We start from the raw sequence: 20,423 nt of genomic DNA, 5'->3' as shown, positions 1-20,423 counted from the left end.
TGCTGTCCAACAAACTACCACGAAGTTAGTGGCAGGCTTAACTTTTAGGCTTAAAAGAATGCACAATTTTATGTCACAGTTTCTGTGGATCAGGAGCCTGGGCACAGTTTTTCTAGGTTCTCTCATTTAGCATCTTGCCGGGATGCGCACACGGTGTTGCCTAAGTTACAGGTGAGAGCAGGGAAGGGTCTGGATCTAAACTAACTTAGGTTTTTGGAGAATCCTTGCACTTTGCATTTGCAGGACTGAGACCCTCAGCTTCTACAGAGTGTCCAAAATTCCTAGCTCTGTGGGCCTGTCCATAGGAAGCTCATAATGTGGCTGTTACTTCTTCAAGGCCAGCAGGAGAAAGCACCTCTAGGGAGGCAGCCTTAGATAACGTCACCTACCCATCGTAATGACAGCTCATCACCTTTGCCACATTCCATCGGCCACAAGGAATTCACAAATTCTGCCTTCTCTCTAAAGGAAGGGATTGCACAAAAGCATGAACACCAGGATTTGGGGATCACCGGGGGTCTCTTCACCCAGAGGGGTTTGAAAAAAGCTAGGGAAGCTGTTCCCCAGCCACTGCCCAGGGTGCCCTGCCAGGTGGGAACAGCCAATGGCCTTCTGGGAGCTGAGTGACTCTACACAGGCCCCTGGCCCTGATAGACACTCTGTAGTGCAGGCAGATGTTGACACTTCAGGAAGAAAAAAGAGTGTAGAGCCCTTTGGGATCCATTTGCCCAGCAGCCCTAAAAGGACGTTAGAGCCTTAATCAGATCCTCTTTGGAAGTAGGCAGTGTTGCTCCAGTTGGTAAGTGAGAATGGCAGTGTGGCTACCTTAGTACAAGCCCCGTCCTGGAGAGGGAATTGGTGGCCCCGACAGCAGCTGTTGCCCCAACAGAACACCAGCAGCAGCCACATGCTTCCAGGCACGGCCAGGAAAGCCTAGGGGAAGCTTGGGCTCAGCTCAAATCAGTCTGCCTGCACTGTGCCACCAGCTCTCCAGTCCCTCCCTGTGTTCCAATCCTGAGGGCCACCCCTGTGACTCATCCAGGGACCACGGTTTCCTCTGGAGCCCGAGGTGGTGAGAGGGCCCTGCCACTTTAGCCCGGATGTGTCTGCTTTCAGATACAAACAAGACTAAGAGTTAAGTGGATGCCCCTCTGTCTCTAGTAAGGACCAGATTAAAGAGAATTGCACTTTTTAGGTATTTTATATATCCATGCACTGGTTCCTGTGATCCCTTAATCCCTGGCACCAAAATGAAGGAAAAATAGATAATACTCTCTGATTTGGGGTCTAAAGCCACCACCATTTAAAGAAAATAAACTATTCAGGAAGGACACTTGTTAAAGATGTAAGGTAAGGAGGACTTTATTCCAGGGGGGCTACTACAATGGGGTTTTGTAGTGGGGGAGAGCAATTGGCTCAACTCTGAATATAATAAGGAAAATGGATTTATAGCCAAGGAGTAGGATCAGACTTTAGATGGAAAATTACTAACATTACTAAGAAAATCACCAAAAGGGTAAATATGGCTAAAATGACCAACAGAATTTTTGCTGAAGGCAGGCCAGGGTGATAAGATGTTGAAGGGTATTCAGACCGGGGGTGGGAATTTCCAGAAAATTCAGCAGTATCCTGGACAATGCAGAGAAGGACACCAGAAGCCTAAAAGTCAGGGCCCAGTTGAGAAGGGAGTTCAGAGGAGCCTGACCGAGTTCGATCAAGGAGAGAATCGTTGTCACCACCCAGGCCTTTGCCCAAGCCTGATGATGGGCAGGTGTCTCTGGGCCCCTGCAGCCTTCTATTGTAATGCCATCACTGCTGAATATATTACTGGTATTGATAAAATGTCTGTGAGCACCTTTGCTAGTCTCTGCACCCAAGCCACGATAGAGACGTTTTTGTGGGGCATGTGGAAGACTGTAAACCTCCTGGATTTTGGGGCTATAACAAATGGCCTGGCTGTTTGATTGGGCCTCTCAAGAAACTTAGGCTGGCATATAAAACAAGCCTCCCCACGGAAATGGGGCATGTGGAGAAAAATCTCTTCTGCTCCTACTAAGTTTTTGTGATCCATGTGGATGCTCAGCAGAGAGGACCCCACACTTGGCCAAGGAAACAATCAATGAGCAGACCCTCATTGTCAACTAAACGTGGAGACTACCCCAGAGCAAACAGGTATGTGACCAATCTCCTCCTGAATTCAGGTGAGGATGGCCTTTGAAAATCTAGACACCATCTTAGGTCAGGCCTACACAGACTGCCCTGTGAGAAGAAGATGCTGTAAGAGTATAAAGAGCCTGTCCCATCCCACCTCTCAGACATCATGTAGACATCAATGCCCAAGTACAGATTCCCCAAGCCATGGGGTGGAGTATATTCTTGGCAGGTGAAACATCCTGCCTCACATCAAACCTCTTGTCCCATCAGAGGATCTCATTCGATCCTGTCTACAGTTGATTCTTTCATTGCATGTGTCCTAGCCAGCCCATACATTCCACTGACTCAAACTTGCCCCACTATCCAGACCCTACAATGCCACATTTGTTTCCTGTTCAGATTTCCTGAGCACTTTGCCTCTGATAATGGCCCTGGGTTTGCAGCCCAAGCTACAAATCAGTGGACCTAATCATGGGACATATAGTGGATTCTTCATGCTTCATGCCTCACTCAAGCCACAGGGGAAACTGAGCATTTTAATGGACAATTAATGGATGGAATTTTGCAGCTGATGGTAAGAGATAAGACAACCCCAGCCTGGACTACACATCTCAGACAAACATTCTGGGTTCTCAAAGCATCAATTCCCCAAAAGGACACTTTTCACTTGCACCTCCTGTTTGGTCAGGCTTTCTGCTCCCATCCTTCAATTTTATATCCTTCTTTTACAATTCTGACATCTCAGTATTTGTGGAGGACCCTACAAGGGCCATCTAATCCCTTCAACCCCTTTCCTAAAGATTCAAATATGTAAGAGATTAACATGACAGCAAAGGATGAGAGATTCAAGACTTTTGTGCTAACCAATTCTTCAATACGATGTGTCTTGCTGATTAAGTTGGACAAAAATGTTTTCCTGTATGAATGCTTTTGTCCCTCTTGCATACAATCCTTCTGGACTAAAAGGTTTGGATGAAAATAGGGAATTTAAAAAAAATGTAAAGTTCATTATTGAAAAGGACATATTGATAGCAACAACACTGGAAAATGAATAACAAAAAGCAAAACAAAACAAAATCTTAAAACTCTGGTACCTAAGGAGGCATGGTGGAGGGGGAAAGACATCAGCGGTCTTTCTGATCTTTCAGAACTGGCCCTGAGAGCTTTGCCCTGTTCCTGAATTGAAACCTCGTGAGCTGCTGTGAGGACTTCTGGATTCAGACTGACTACCAGCCGGCAGTCACACAACAGAGCACACACAGATGTCATTCACACCGTGAGGCTGATAAACTGGTATCACATACAAACCAGACTGAAACGGACCATCTGTGGTAGTTCTGAAACCATTCAGTTCTAAACGGAATTATTGGGTCTGGATTGGGAACCTCAGGGCAGGAGCTCTGTCAGCCTGCTCCCTGATGAGTAGATGTCCTGCTTGGGGTGCCCTCAACCGTAAACCCTGTTTCTCCGGGGAACTGCATGCGCCCCCTGGGATCGTACTTCTTGTATGTGAACCTGACTATCCTGACATCGCCTCAGCCCCTCTCAAAGCCTCAGGACAGACTTCAGCTGTGCCGTGCCCAAAGCCGCGCTGTGCTTGACTCAATGCTTTGGACCAGATGAGAAAGGATTCATATAGAAACTTAGGGAGAAAGCCTCCTGGCTCTCTAAAGTAAACCCTACTGGCTATGGGACATCTTTTTCTGGCTTGGTAACTTTGGAGACTCATGGTTACATTCAATTCTTCAGACAGGTCTCATCCTACTCAAAGCGATATTGGTCATTGTCGGGTCCACTGTTGCCTCAGACTAATTACTCAGTTCCTGACAGAACCCTCAAAGTCTCACCCATTAGGGTTCGTGATGGAGTAACCTGTGTCTAGGTTGGGTCCTGAAAATTTAAGGAGTGAAATGAAAGATTTTAGCTCAGGCCAAAATCCTGTGTGTAATTTCTCAGGCCCCTCCATTGGCAATTGAAAAAGCTTTACTTCACAAGGCAGGCCTCACAGGGCAAAACCCCCTCCCACACCAGACTTGGTGCACCGCCATGCATGGCAGCCTCAGAAGGAAGCTGTGGTCAGGGACCCCGGCCCCCCTAGCAGGCCACGCTCTTGTGCACATCGGCACTGCTAACCCAGAAGCCTTCACTTGGAGGTCTCCTTATTGGGAAACTGGGAGGACACTTTACTCTGGCTCAGTACTCAGTACTTTTCCTCTCCTAGCCCCTCCCTCTTCAAGTTCCATCAGGTGCCGGCTTCATAAAATGGCAGGAGGCTTTCATTCAGGGTTCCCTTGGACAACCCCCATGTCGGCACTGATCTAGCTGCCCCTTAGCTTGTGCTCTTTTCCAGATGGGGAGATGGAATGAGGAAGTTGGCACTGTTAAAATCAATAATAGACTCAGTCTTTGAGCAGAAAAAACCAGTTTAGTCATGGAAAGTTGAATTTAGCTCATTTTGCAAGGCTCCCTTGATCTGGGTCACTTCTTGCTTTTGCCTTTGGAAATCATAAGCAAAACTTGAACTGTTTCCCAAGGTTGATATCAGGTAACCACTGACCAATTCCCTATAATTTATAAGGAAATTATAAAATAACCAATCACTGTAAAGAATAAACAGTCAAAGATTCCCCCCTATACGAGCTGCTTAATACACTCCCATGCCTCATACCATGTTTTGATTTGAGTGCTCCTGGTTTGCAAACTGTCTTTTTGATGTGTGCACGATAAATTTCTGATAACTGCTTCAGTAATTCGCCGGTGTTACTTCTGTTATTTATGAACGTCAACAGCACTTTCTCCTGTTTTAGCCTCTTCCTGATGCTACTGTAGTAAATGTTTAAAGTCTTCACCATTACTTTCATTTTAGCTTATTGTTTTTAATCGGCTACTCTCACACCTGATTGTTTAGCCCTCTCCAGATCATCTGAGCTCCAGATACTCTCAGCATCCAGATGTCTGTTCTCAGACTTTGCCCTTCCTACTACCTCTGAATTTGGAGTGGCAATTACACCATTTGAGTTTCTGGGGCCTTAGGAATTTGCTGGGACATTAATGAATGAGGTGGGTGACCACAGTGGGGAGTTTGCATGGGCTCAGCAGAATCTCAGGGCATAAGAAGCCTTCAACCCTCAGGATCACCCATGGACAATGTACAGGCAGTGGTACTTAGAACCATCACCAGAGAGTGATCAGACATTTCTCAATATGCTGATCTGAGATACTGTTATTGGAAGAGTGATACACGGACTGCACCCATGGGTTTGGGATTCCAATGATTACTTTTTTGCTCAAGGAGGATACTGGACCAGACCCCCTAATTTCTCTAAATTGCCCAACCCCAAATCTGTTGTTAATCTCAAAGTCCTAAGCCCCTCCCCCTCTGCCTTGCCTCTCAGGATGATGCACCCTCCCCTCCCCCAGCCCACTCCTCTGTTCTTGTGACTCTCATCTAGTCTGTCTGGGGTGGTAAGTGTGGCTTTATTTTTTTCCTGAGTGGTGCTTTGCCACTAAGACCCTACAGGTACATCCCCAGACTCTAAGTATTTTCAGTTGCTTTTGAGAGTATTGGAAAGCAATAACCCATATCGTCTTCAAGGTATGGAGACAAATTCTCATAGCAGATAAATAAATGTTATTTTTCTTTCTATCAAACATGCCACTATGCCGAGTGGTCATCTTCAACAAATTCATGCAATTTTACAATATTTATATTTAATATGTAACATTATATATATATTTGGTGTTTAATATAGTCTAGCAAAACTAGAATGAACTGATGATGCCTTACAAGTGGCACCTGGGCCCTCACAGATGTTTTCAATGGCCCCAGGTCTTCCTGTTCACTAAGAACTCCATTTCATTTTGCACTGCTGAGTCCAGAAATACCATGGTCTCCTTATTTCTGCCTCCCTTCATTAGGTGTAGTATAAGAAATTTTTAAACAAAACATTTCTATTTTTTCTCTCCTAATCTTTGGGCTATAAAAATAGTTATAGTTCTTGTTTATCTGATAAAATATCTTCATTTTGCCTTTATTAAGAATATTTTAATTGCACACAGAATTGTAGACTCATATATATAATTTTTTTTCCTTCAATTTTTAAAAAATATCATACCACTGCCTTCTGGCCTCTGATGTCTCTAAATAGAGGCCAGCAATCATCCCGCTATATTTATTGTGCTGCTTTCTCTGGCTGCTGTCAAATTTTTCTCAGCACTTTGAATATAATGCTTGAAGCTGATTTTCTTTGTATTTATTCTAATTAGGGTCTTTCATAAAATTAGGACCTTTTTGGCTATTATCTCTTTAAATATTTTTAGATATATACTGTTTTCCTTTACCTTTAATTCTGGAATCCCAATTAAATGTATATTATTCCTTTTATTTTATCCCACAAGTCACTGAGACTCTGTTTTCTTTTTTTCCCTTCCATTTTTTATTTTTTATTTTTTTTTAAAGATTTTATTTATTTATTTCATAGAGACACAGCGAGAGAGGGAACACAAGCAGGGGGAGTGGGAGAGGGAGAAGCAGGCTTCCTGCCGAGCGGGGAGCCCGATATGGGACTCGATCCCAGGACCCTGGGATCATGACCTGAGCTGAAGGCAGACGCTTAATGACTGAGCCACCCAGCCGCCCCCCTTCCATTTTTTAAATATGTTGTTCAAGTTGGATATTTCTTTCCTCTTTATTGAGGTATGATGGACAAATAAAAATTGTATATATTTATTTAAGTTCTACAAAATAATGTTTTGATATATGTATATACTGTGAAATGGTGACCACAATCAAGCTAATTAATATATCTGTCACCTCACAGAGTTACCTTTTTTGTGTGGTGAGAATACTTCAGATTTATTCTCTCAGCAAATTTCAAGTATACAATACAGTATTTTTTTTTATTTTTATTTATTTATTTTAGAAAGAGAGAGAGCACGTGAGTAGGGGGAGGGACAAGCGGGGAGGGGGACGGAGAAAGAATCTGAAGCAGACTCCCTCGCTGAGTGTGGAACGCCACAAGGGGCCTCGTTCCCAGGACCTCAAGATCATGACCTGAGCTGAAACCAAAAATCCGATGCTTAACTGACTGAGCCACCCAGGCACCCCTACACTACAGTATTATTAACTCTAGTCACCAGGCCCTACGTTAGCTCTCCAGAACTTATTTACACTACATAACTAAAAGTTTGTACCCTTTGGCCAACGTTTCCTCATTTCCCTCAGCCCTCAGCCACTGGCTACTACAATTCTACTCTGCTTCTAGACTTCGACTGTTTTAGATTCCACAGGTAAGTGAGATCATGCTGTGTTTGTCTTCCTGCGACTTATCTCACGTAGCATAATGTCCTCTAAGTTTCATGTTGTCACAAATGGTAGAAATTCCTTCTTTTTAAAGCTGAATAACATTCCACTGTGTGTGTGTGTGTGTGTGTGTGTATGTGTACACACCACATTTTCTTTATCCATTCATCTGGTGATGGACACTTAGGTTGTTTTCATGTCTTGGCTCTTGTGAATAATGCTGCAATGAACAGGGGAGTGCAGATATCTTTTCAAGATGTAGATTTCATTTCCTTCGGATATATATCAAGAAGTGGGATTGCTGAATCATATGGTAATTCTACTTCATTTTTTGAGGAGCTTCCATGGTGTTATCCATTGCGGATGTATCACTTTACCTCCCACAACTGAGTGCAAGTGTCTTTTTTCTCCACACCCTCATCAACACTTGCTGTTTTTTGTATTTTTTACAATAATTATTTTAACAGGTGTGAGGTGATCTCTCAATTTGGTTTCTCTTTGAATTGTTCTGATGATTAGTTCTGTGCTTATTACACTTAACAGACTTAAGCACCTTTTCCATACACCCTTTAGCCATTTGTATGTCTTCTTTGGAGAAATAATAGCTATTCAGGTCCTTTGCTTATTTTTTTTGTTTTTGTTTTTGTTTTTGTGGCTCTCAAGTTGTTTGAACCTCTTATATTATTTTGGGTATTAACTTCTTATTAGAAGCATGGTTTGCAAATATTTTTCCCCATCTCCATCCTACTTGTCATTTTTTACTTTTGTTGCCTGTGCTTTTGATGTCATATCCAAAAAAATAATGTCCAGGCCAATGTCAGATATTTCCCTGTTTTCTTCTAACAGCTTCACAGTTTCAAGGTGTATAAGTGTTTAATCCATTTGGAGTTGATTTTTCTGTATGGTGTAAGGCAGGGGTCTAGTTTCCTTCTTCTGCAGGTGGGTATCCAGTTTTTTTTTTTTCTCAGATTGGATAATTGTAATTAATCTATCTTCAAATTCCTTACTCTTTCTTCTCTCATCCCTTATCATTCTTTTAGCCCACTTAGTGGTTTTTAAATTTCAGTTATTGTTTTTATAGTTTTTACTTTTCATTATTTTAAAATAATTTTTATTTTTCTTCTGAGGTTTCCTACTTGCTCATTCATTAGAAACGTATTTTTCCTTGTGTCCTTGAATACAGTTAAAGTAGCTGCTATAAAATCTGTCCACTGGGGCGCCTGGGTGGCTCAGTCAGTTAAGCATCTGTCTTTGGTTCAGGGTTCTGGGATGAAGTCCCACATCTGGGTCCCTGTGAGCAGGGAGCCTGCTTCTCCCTCTGCCCCTCCCCCCACTCATGCTTATTCTCTCTTTCTCTCTCAAATAAATGAATAAAATCTTTAAAAAAAAAATTTATGTCCACTAATTCAAACATCTGGCTCATCTTGGAGTCACCCTCCATTGATTGTCTTTTTTTTTTTTTTTTTTGAGCCTGGGTCATGTTTTTTCTATTTTTCTTGTATGTCTAATAATTTTAGATTACATACTGTACTCCAGAAATTGTGAATGCTATGTTGCAAAAACAAAACAAAACAAAAAAACAAAACTAGATTCTGTTACAGTTTTCTGGATTAAATTTATTTTTTCAGGCAGTTTACTTGGCTGATCTCAAATTCCATCTACTTTTCTGCAGTAAGTAGCAGCTAAAATACCTCTTCAGGTCTTGTAACTTTACTTAGATTGTATGGAGTCTTCCTCAAACGTGTACTTTAGATATGTGGGCAGCATTTATGCATAGAATTTTCAATCTCTTTCTTTTGTCGGTATTTCTCTTCACTTTTCAGCATACGTGGTAGACTTGCATTTTCTTTTTTAAATTCCTTTCCTAGTCAACAAATTGAGCTTTTTTACAAATTTTAATTGTGTTACCTTGTACCTCTCAGTTGAAAAGACACAAAAACAGGAAACTCACCCAATGTTATTTCCTTTCTACTAAGGGCATACTCCCTTTTGGTTTCTGTTTTTGATCATTTTATGGTGCCTTCAGATTATTTTCCCTTCTCCCCTCCCTACCCACCCCCCCACATACACATGATTTTAAGTTATCTATGGGAAGGTTATTTTGATAGAATGAATTCCTCAACTACTTGAAGTTGAATCTCAATTTTGCCAGTTTGGATCTTCTTATGAATGGAATCATACAGTATGAACTTCATTGTATAAACTTTCTTTCACCTAACTTAACATTTTGTTCTTTATTCATATCATTTTATATATCAGTGGTTTGTTCTCTTGTACTGCTGATTAATATTCATAATATTGTATGAATATATACAATCTATCCATTCTCCTGTTGAGACTTATTTGAAGTGTTTTCAATTTTTGGATATTATGAATCAAGGTATTATGAGCATTTTTATACAAGTCTTCTTGTGGTGGACATGTGCTTAATTCTTCTTGAGAATATACCTAAAATTTGAATTTCTTTGTTACAGGGTAGTTATATATTTCATTAAGACAAGTGCTAGATTTTCTTACAAAGTTGTCATACCGTTTTACACACCCACCAACAATATATGAGGATTCGGATTGCCACATACCCTTGCCAACATATGAATCTGTAAGTCATCGTAATTTTAAGAGCTTTAGTGATTTTTAGTGCTATTTCATTATGATTTTAATGTGCATATTCCTGAACTCATAATGACAAGCCCTTTTTCATGTGCAAATTGGCCATTCATAACTTTTCTTCATGTCTGTTCAAATCTTCCGCAATTTTAAAATTACAATGACATGTCTGTTCAAATAATTTGTCTATTTTATTTTTTTTTAAAGATTTTATTTATTTAGTTGACAGAGTGAGAGAGAGAGAGCACAAGCAAGGGGAGCAGAAGAGGGAGAAGCAGGCTCCCCGCTGAGCAGGGAGCCTGATGCGGGGCTCGATTCCAGGACCATGGGATCATGACCTGAGCCAGAGGCCACCCAGGGGCCCCCATTTGTCTATTTTAAAATTAGATTGTTTTGTTTTTTTTATTATTGATTTGTGGATTTCTATACTGATTCTGGATGTAAGTCCTTTGGCAAATATATGTTTGGTGAATATTGGACTATTTTCTCTCTGTCTTTGGCTTGCATACCCATCTTTTTTTTTTTTTAAAGATTGTTTATATATTTGTCAAAGAGAGAGACCACAAGCAGGGGGAGCAGCAGGCAGAGGGAGAAGGAGAAGCAGGCTCCCCGCTGAGTAGGGAGCCCAATATGGGACTCGATCCCAGGACCCTGAGATCATGACCTGAGCCGAAGGCAGATGCTTAACCATTTGAGCCTCCAAGGGGCCCCCATACCCATCTTTTTAAAGGTGTCTGTGGTTGAGAAGAACTTTAAATTTGTTTGAAGTTTATCATTTAAAAAATCTGAATTGAAGTATTAACAAATTTGAATTAGAGTATAGTTGACATGTAATATTATATTAGTTTCAGGTATATAACACTGTGATTCAACAATTACATGCATTACAAAATGTTCTCCATAAGTGTAGTTATTATAATATTATTGATATATTAATATTATTATTATTATATTAATATTATTGACTATATTCCTTATGCAATTTATCATTTTCTAAAAGTTTATTATTTCTGGTTATCTTTTGGTAAATCTTTGTGGAAAAAATGATTAACGAAGACAAATTTATGTTGATGCAAAAGTTGTGTATTCATCCTTTCTGATGGCTGAGTAATATTCCATTGTATATATGAACTACATCTTCTTTATCCATTCATCTGTTGAAGGGCATCTCGACTCTTTCCACAGTTTGGCTATTCTGGACATTGCTGCTATAAACATTGGGGTGCATATGGCCCTTCTTTTCACTACATCTGTATCTTTGGGGTAAATACCCAGTAGTGCAATTGCTGGGCCATAGGGTAGCTCTATTTTTAGCTTTTTGAGGAACTACCACACTGTTTTCCAGACTGGCTGTATCAGCTTGCATTCCCACCAACAGTGTAAGAGGGTTCCCCTTTCTCCACAACCTCTCCAACATTTGTTGTTTCTTGCCTTGCCAGTTTTTGCCATTCTAACAGGTGTCAGGTTATATCTTAATGTGGTTTTGATTTGAATCTCCATGATGGTTAATGATGATGAACATTTTTTCATGTGTTTGTTAGCCTATGCTATGTGAAATAAGTCAAGCAGCAAAAGTCAATTATATGGTTTCACTTACTTGTGGAACATAAGGAATAGCATGGAGGACATTAGGAGAAGGAAGGGAAAAATGAAGGGGGGAAAATCAGAGGCGGAGACGAACCATGAGAGACTATGGACTCCAAGAAACAAACTGAGGGTTTTAGAGGGGAGGAGTGTGGGGGATGGGTTAGCCCAGTGATGGGTATTAAGGAGGGCACATATTGAATGGAGCACTGGGTGTTGTATGCAAACAATTAATCATGGAACACTACATCAAAAACTAATGATGTACTGTATGGTGACTAACATAACATAATAAAAAAAAGAAAACCTCAAAAAAAATTCCACATTAAAAAAAAAAGAACAGTTAAAAAAAAATAAAGAAGACAATTTAGTAGGGCGCCTGGGTGGCTCAGTAAGTTAAACGTCCTCCTTTGGCTTAGGTCATGATCTCAGTATTCTGGGATGGGGCACCGCATCAGGCTCCCTGCACAGCAGGGAGTCTGCTTCTCCCTCTGCCCATCCCCCTGCTTGTGCTAGTGTGTGTGTGTGTGTGTGTGTGTGTGTGTGTGTGTGTGTTTCTCTCTCTCAAATAAATAACTAAACCTCTTTAAAAATTTTTAAAAGAAAGAAGACAATTTAATGATTATGTGTGATACACACAAGCTTTTTAAATACTTCATGAAATGGATAGTCTCCTTTCAGACAACCACAAAATGGGGCTGAAGGCAAAAAGCTTTCATGGGATAAAGAATAAACAAGGAAGAGGCAAATAAAAAATATCTGACTGGCCAGGGGCCACATAATCAACCTTGTGTGGGGATGAGAAGGCCCAAAGTTGGCTTGGCTTTTGGGGCCTGGCTAACTGGATATACTGTGTTTCTGGTCAAGTAGAGCATTTACAGGGACAAGAAAGTTGTCTAAGTTTCAGTTTGCTAATGTGGCAAACTGGACAGGAGCAGCTCCATCTTGGGCCTAAAAATTTTTTTCAACATCTTTAACTACTCAAGATTGTAAAATGGTCCCCTATGCTTTCTTCTAAAGAGTTTATACTTGTATTTTTTTACATTTAATATCTGGTTTACTGACTTTCCTTATAGAGTATTGACTTTTATTTTGTCATGCAGTCACATTGCTTGTGGATCTTTCAATCACATTCTCTTCATAGGAAACATAATGTCTGCTTCCTAGTCTTCCCATGTTCTGACACTAAGACACCTTGACATTCTGTATTGACCTGACGTAGTTCTCAAAGAAATTATAAGCAACTCCAAATTTGCTGAGGAAATAACAGTAGGAAGCTGAGAGTTTGGCAGATGATATCAGAGATATGATGTCCTGGAAGGCAGGGGAAGACTTTTCTGAACACTTTAACTATTCCCCTATTGCATTCCCTGCAAAGACATCACCCTTATGGAGAAGGAGAGCTGAGAGTTTGATAGTAGTCATTTTAGAAATGAACACAGGTACTTTGTCTTTAGTCTATGAGAAGAAAATGGTACCAATGAAACTTTCTTTCTCATTTTAAACTAATAGAAAAATGGGGAAAAATAGATTCAACATTTATTTTTAGGCTCAGGGAAAATAAATATTGTGGAATTGTGATATCTAAACACTAATGACATTTTTGTGGGTCAAGGGAAAAAATAAAACAAGGATTTGGGGTCAAGGGGTTCACAAATGTATAAATATTCTGAGTTCCAGATCTAGAAAAAAGTAGTAGTAGCCTAGGAAGATATTTAGCTTTGTAAGATTTTGACCAGTTCTTTCATGTAGCAGATCAAAACTAAGGTCACTACTTGAGGCTAAGAATGAGAGATAGGGTCCCTGCTCAAAAACGTAAATTAAACACACACACATACACAAACACACACACACATCCAAAAACTGGCATCAAACCACTTTCTAGAATTACCTTTATAGAAAGTTGTTTACTTAGAGATGTGAAGGGACAGAGACACATTCTGCCCCAAGGAACTGAGCCAATCTTCCTTCCGTCCCAGTAACTAGAGCTGTGATGTCCATGAAATGATTGCTGGACCAGGATCAGAAGCCACCCACTAAGCTTTGGCTCAGGACAGAGTGCTTAGGAGAATAGGATGAGGTAACTGGAAGAATGAGCACACATAAGAAGTAAAAAAGAAAGAGAAAAGCCAGAGGGAATCTTCCACTCAGAACCATGCTGCAAACCGCCAGGACATGTGAAAACAGGCATTATATATGTATATTACAATATAGCCTCAATCTGTAAAATGTTCACTAAGAAGCAAGGAGAAATGAACAAAACAAAATGAGATGTTTAAATGCATCTATTATTGTCAATATATCTAGAGATTAAATTAATCAAGAATAGTGAGTTCAACAAACATAATTTACAAACTCTGAAGCTTCGTGCGGTTGGCAGAATAATGGCCACTCAAATGGTGTCCCCATCTTAAACCTCTGTGATTATGTTATGTCACATGGCCATGAGGGATTAAGATGACTATCAGATGAAACTCATCAGTAGACTTTAAAAATAGGGAGATTATTCCAGAATATGTAGCTGGCTCAAAGGTAATCACAGAGATTCTTAAAAGTGGAAGAGGAAGGCCCAAAGGGAGAATCAGAAGGAAATTGAATACAGGAAGTAGGGCAGAAGTAATATTGCTCTCTTTGAAGATGGAGGAAAGGGGCTTCTAGATACTAGAAAAAGCAAGGAAAGTTTCTCTTCTAGAGCTTCCAAAAAGAGAAACAGCCTTCTCAACACCTTGATTTTAGCTCAGTGAGACCTAAGCTGAACTTCGGAACTACAAAACTGTAAGATAATTACTGTGATTTGTGGCATTTTAAGCCATGGAATCTGTGGTAATTTTTTTATAATAGCTATAAAAAATATTCTGCATCCCACAAAAAAAGAGTATTTGTATTTTTAACTGAGTTATAATTGACATATAACATTGTATCAGTTTCAGGTGTACAACACAATGATTCAATATTTGTAAACACTGCAAATGTTCACCACAATGTCTAGTTAACAATTATAATTATAGTCACCATGCTGTACATTCTACATTACCTCTCCATGACTTGTTTATTACATAACTGGAAGTTTGTACCTTTTGACCATCTTCACCCATTTTTTCTACCCCTCACTCCCCGCCTCTGGCAATCACCAGTCTGTTTTCTGTATTTATGAGCTTCTTTTTTTGTCTTATTTTGTTTTTTAAGATTCCACATATAAGTGAGGTCATATAATATTTGTCTTTCTAAGACATATCTCACTTAGCATAATGCCCTCAAGGTCCATCTGTGTTGTCACAAATGGCAGGATTTCATTATTTTTATGGCTGAATAATATTCAGTATATACTGTGAAATTGTATATATGTATACACACATATATATACATATATATATTATTTCCATATCTTGGCTGTTATAAATAATGCTGCAATGAACATGGTTATGCAGATATCTTTTCAAGTTAGTTTTTTAACCCATTATCAGGGAAATTAAAAGAAGACTACATCAATAATAGAATATATCATATTTATAATATAAAGATACAGTATTATAAACATATCAGGTATTTCTGTATTGATATACAGAGTCAATGCAATCAAAACAAAAACTCTAAGTGTGTGTGTGTTTATAAATTGAGAAAGTGCTTATAAAGTTTTTGGCAATGCAAAGTGCAAAGAATGGCTAAGAATTTTTTTTAGCGATGGGGAGAGGGGAGAGGCTGTGGGAAAGAGAGAATCCCAATCCCCCCCACATGGGGCTTAATCTCAGGACCCTGAGATCATGACCTGAGCCAAAATACAGAGTCGGATGCTTAACCAACTGAACCACCCAGGCGCCCCTGGCTAAGAAATTTTTTGAAGAAAAAGTTGAAGGTCTTATATTCCAATATCAAGAGTAGAAAGCTTTAATTGTAGTCATACAATATTGATGCAAGGTTATACAAATAGACTAATTAAAGAGTACCACATGTACAGGAACATTCTTAGGCCTCTGAGAATTCTGTCTCAACTGACTGTGTCTAAATTGTCTAGACTGAATCTCCTAGGGATACAATATCCACAGCCTACTGAAGCCACCAAGCTACATGCCATCTCAAGGGAAAAGAATTAATATGGTAGACCTCATCCCTTGTCTGGGGATGGGAAAAAATGGTGGTATCCACATAATAGGAGTTCTATCTCCTAGGAATATAAGGTAATGCATAAAAACTTTCATCTCACCTCTTACGGAACGTCTCCCAGCCTAAAATTTTACTTGTTTCCTTCTGAACAGATATTTTCCACTACTCCTGTAAAGCAAGAGATAGAAGACAATTTGGTGAGCTGAAAACTACAGCCAATTAGGGAAGAGAAAAACACTACTTTGGCTCTTTGGTTTTTATCAAACAATGTAACCTTGTGTTTACTCAGTCCAAGTAGGGTCTGTGTCGTAGAGGATATGACTCTGGGAGGAAGGAGTCCTGCTGACACCAATGATTCCCTAAGAAGACAGCTCCTGGCAGAAAATAACTGATTTCAGGCGCCTGGGTGGCTCAGTTGGTTAAGCGACTGCCTTCGGCTCAGGTCGTGATCCTGGAGTCCCGGGATCGAGTCCCGCATCGGGCTCCTTGCTCAGCGGGGGGTCTGCTTCTCCCTCTGACCCTCTTCCCTCTCGTGCTCTCTGTCTCTCGTTCTCTCTCTCTCAAATAAATAAATAAATAAAATCTTTAAAAAAAAAAAAAAGAAAATAACTGATTTCACGTGCAGCCCAACTAATGTGACCAGGAATACAGTAGGGAATCCGGAAGGAAAGAAGAGCTCTTTGGGTAAAAGAAGTGAAATCAGAATAGATTCGGACTGAAGCAGCAAACCTTGGTGTGCATGTTTTCTGTCGACCTCCTTTGTAGTTTTAATGATTAGTGGTTTACTTTTTCCCCTTTAAATGTATTCCCTGGGACCCTGAGGAAATGTGCTTCTTGTCAGAGGCAGTGAGTCTGGGCTTCAAGAGACTGAGTTGCAATCTAGCCTACATTTTGATATTTTGGGTCTTTCTCAGTCCATTCACTTTTTATACCACAGGAGATGAGGTGGCTGTCCTTTTAGGGACAATTTCATGAAGATTCTATCATTACCATTATTCTCATAAGTTCAGTGCCCACAGGCTGTTAACCTGCACCAGACCTGCAGACGGAACTTAGAAAATACATTCTTACGGGCGTGGAGGATGAGTCTCGGTTGGGGCGGGGTGGGGGGCTGCTTTGGGACAGTAGGAACTAGTTAACATGCCTCTCAGGTCAGTGCCTTGTTCACTTTGACTAATTAAGGACTCTGGCAATGACAAAATCATCCCCTGTGTGAGAGAACTCACTCTATAAAGTTTTGACTGGGATTCTGGCAGAGGTGACAAAATCCCACATGTCTGAACCCATTCCTCCCTCCTTGTCACACAACTACAGATTCCTGCCAGACACAATAATATGGAATTGTTGTGACCTGTCCTCAAGATCCACTTCCTTTCCTTCAACGCTTTTTGAATGACTTTGTAAATTTTTTGGAGAGGGTAAGAACTAAACCTCTCCCCAACCTGGCCGAAGGATGACTCTGGTTGTGCTGGCCTCTTCAATGCTGCACTCCCTGCTATCACCGTTACGGGTCCCCTTTGCAAAAGTACTTTGTAAAATAGATCACACAATGGAGTTAAAACTGAAATGCAAAGGGCACTCCAAAGGCAGGCTCTATTTAGTGCAAAGATGGGGTCCAAGCACTGGCAGACCAGAAATGAAAACATTCGGGCAGCACTATTTTATTATTTTTAATTTTATCTCTAGGAGGTGAGAAATCTGCTCTGCTTGACTTGTCCCAGGCCAGGGTATCTGTTACGGAGGCATTGTCACACTCACTGGTGGGTAGAGCTCTTTCCCCTACTAAGTTAGGGAACAGAGATCCTCTAAGGTTTAAGGACCATCCCTGAGGCCATAAATCATCCTCTGAGTTCACTGCCCTTTGCCTGAGTCAGGAGAATGCTGCTTACCTGTCCCGTGCACTTGTTGGTGGATACATTCTCTCATTTTCACATCCCAGGAAGCATCCTTCCTAATCTGAACCATATTTCAATCCCTGTGCAGCAAATCTCCTATATCACCCATAGCTCTGGAACTTGTTCTTTCTTTTCCTTCCCTTTTCATTACCTTTTCTACTACTCTACTGAAATTCTTCAGTTTATTTTATCAAAACTATTTTCAGAAACATAGTATTTGCTGTATAAAAGTCCATTATTCGCAGTTCATCCCATTTAATAGTTGTAATATTTCCTGCTTGTCTCCTCCCCTTGCCCTCCCTCTCACTGACATACACAAACCTTCTCCTCAAATATAATATGTTTTCTTTTTTTCCATTTGAGCCTGGGCCTATCCCAATAATCTACATTGAGAAAGGGACACAGTTATTTAGGTTTAATCATACAAAATTGCTGACCTGCAAAAGTAACCCTTCCGTAAGGTGTATTAATAAATGTATAAAGGAAAGGAAGTGGGGCCACTGGCAAAGAAAAAGGGGCAATAACAAGTCAATTTTATAGGTGCCAATATCCAGGGGACAAAGCAAGCCCGAATGAGACAGTTGCAGTCCCCTACCACGGTCAGCCCCAGCCCATTCTGACAAATGATTTGACCTCGGAGCTCCAAAGCCGGTGGGTCCCAGACTGAAGAGACCATGTATAATTTGAGCTGTTACAATCCCAGTTCCTTTATCCTTGTGGGAATACCTGGCCTGGAGAAGTTCCACAGCTGGATTGAGATTCCCTTTTGTGTCATCTATGTTCTGGCTATTATGGGCAACTGCACCCTCCTCTACCTCATTGCCATTGAGCACAGCCTCAATGAGCCCATGTTTTTCTTCCTCACTATGCTGGCTACCACAGACCTAATCCTGTCCACTGCCACAGTGCCCAAATTGCTCAGTAACCTCTGGCTGGCCTCCCAGGAAATAACCTTCTCTGGCTGTCTCACCCAGATGTTTTTCCTCCACTTCAGCTTTGTCGTGGACTCAGCCATCCTGTTGGCCATGGCATTTGATCACTATGTGGCCATCTGCTCCCCCTTGAGGTACACCACCGTCCTGACTCCGCAGGTGATCACCAAGCTCGTGTTGAGCATCGTTGTGAGGAGCTTCTCTGTCATCTTGCCAGATGTTTTTCTGCTGAAATGGTTACCCTTCTGCGGGACACGCATCATACTGCACACATACTGTGAGCACATAGGTGTTGCTCGGCTTTCCTCTGCTGAAATTTCCATCAACATCTGGTACGGACTTTCTGTGCCTCTCATGACTGTCATCTCGGATGTGATCTTTATTGCTGTTTCCTATACCTTCATCCTCCATGCTGTCTTTCAGCTCTCATCTCAGGGCGCCTGCCAAAAGGCCCTCAGCACCTGTGGTTCCCATGTCTGTGTCATCCTCCTGTTTTACACACCTGCCTTCTTCTCCATCCTTGCCCATCACTTTGGGCACAGTGTCCCTCGAAATGTGCTCATCCTGTTTGCCAACCTCTATGTGGCCATCCCCCCTGCTCTAAATCCTGTTGTCTCTGGAGTAAAGACCGAGCAGATCCAGGACAAATTTATTCTCCTCTTCTCTTTGAAGAAGACACAGTGAGTGGGGGAGGGCCACTGAAGGAGAAGCTTAGGTAAAATTCAATTAGGTGAAATTTTATATAACACAGGAAGACATAAAAATAAAGCTGTAACTCCTATTAACCTGAAATTTTAGAGTTCTAGCCATGTGTAAAGTATGGGAAGGGAGGAAAAGAGAGAGCGAAAATCTTCTAGACTTTCAGGAAATCAAGGGTTTTCTTGGTTCAGTTTTCTCACCACTTGTATGAAGAAGGTGATGATGGGTACACAAGAGCACTAATACTCTGGTTTACATTTTTCCTGTTGCTAATTTTGAGATATTTGAAGGCTAGATATTTCCTAACATACAACTCACCCCTGTATTTCTCAGTTCCTGAGTTAAAGACAAAGGCCTTGTGTTCCTTCTTTCAGTAGCTATCAATGCTCTCAAGTATAACTACCAAACTTATTGCTTTCAGCTTCAGTCCTGTATCCTGTGTCCTGTACTTGCTTTATTTTTTTCTTTACCCATCTTAAATTACATAGAGCTGATTATCTTTTGTATCTGTTTTCTTCAATTGCATGCTCCAAGAAAATTTTCACTGCCCTTGGTCCATATTTTACAAGTATTAATTAATTGAATTAAAAATAATTATGTTAGGGTAATATTAGTTAATTCATTTCACAGATGAGGAAATAGAGACTTACAAAGATTACAGAAAAACAATTAGTAGATTTAGGATCCAAACCTAGGTCTGTCTGATCCAGAATTCTTTATCCAATTGCTTCCTGGATATCTACTGGAATGGCTTACAAATGCCTCCAACTTAATTTCTCCAAAACTGACCTGGAAACTCACTAACTTCCTCCATAAAAAGTGCCCTTCCTTTTCAATCTTCTTTTACAGTGAGTGGTACTACCACCCACATGAATTTCCAAGCCAGAAACCTATGGCTTGTCCTTGATTAATCCTACGTCACACTCCAACAAAATTAAGTCAATATTTGGGTTAAATATTTGATTTCAAGGTACTTATAAGTCATACCAGTAGATATATACATGACAGTCTCACCTTTATCATGACCATAGAGCTTGCCTGGCCCTTTTCTATTATCTGTCCCTCTGAGAATATTTCAGAGTCATCTTTTTAAAGGAGTTCCAACTCTTCTCCATTCAATCCACTCTCTCAATAAAAGCTAGAATGATC

At 40.6% G+C, this 20,423-nt stretch overlaps 1 protein-coding gene across 1 annotated transcript; it reads left to right on the top strand.

Annotated features, from left to right (window-relative positions):
* Positions 1-18,317: 18,317 nt before the first annotated feature.
* LOC116646579 (olfactory receptor 52H1-like) lies at positions 18,318-19,259 on the top strand. Its single transcript, XM_032427426.1, has one exon. It carries the CDS (start codon positions 18,318-18,320, stop codon positions 19,257-19,259), a length of 942 nt encoding a protein of 313 aa, XP_032283317.1.
* Positions 19,260-20,423: the final 1,164 nt, after the last annotated feature.

The sequence above is a fragment of the Phoca vitulina genome, unplaced genomic scaffold (assembly GCF_004348235.1).
Source record: "Phoca vitulina isolate PV1807 unplaced genomic scaffold, GSC_HSeal_1.0 scaffold36, whole genome shotgun sequence".
NCBI lineage: Eukaryota > Metazoa > Chordata > Mammalia > Carnivora > Phocidae > Phoca > Phoca vitulina.
The sequence above is the reverse complement of the archived record's forward strand: the minus strand, read 5'-3'. Positions and strand labels throughout refer to the sequence as shown.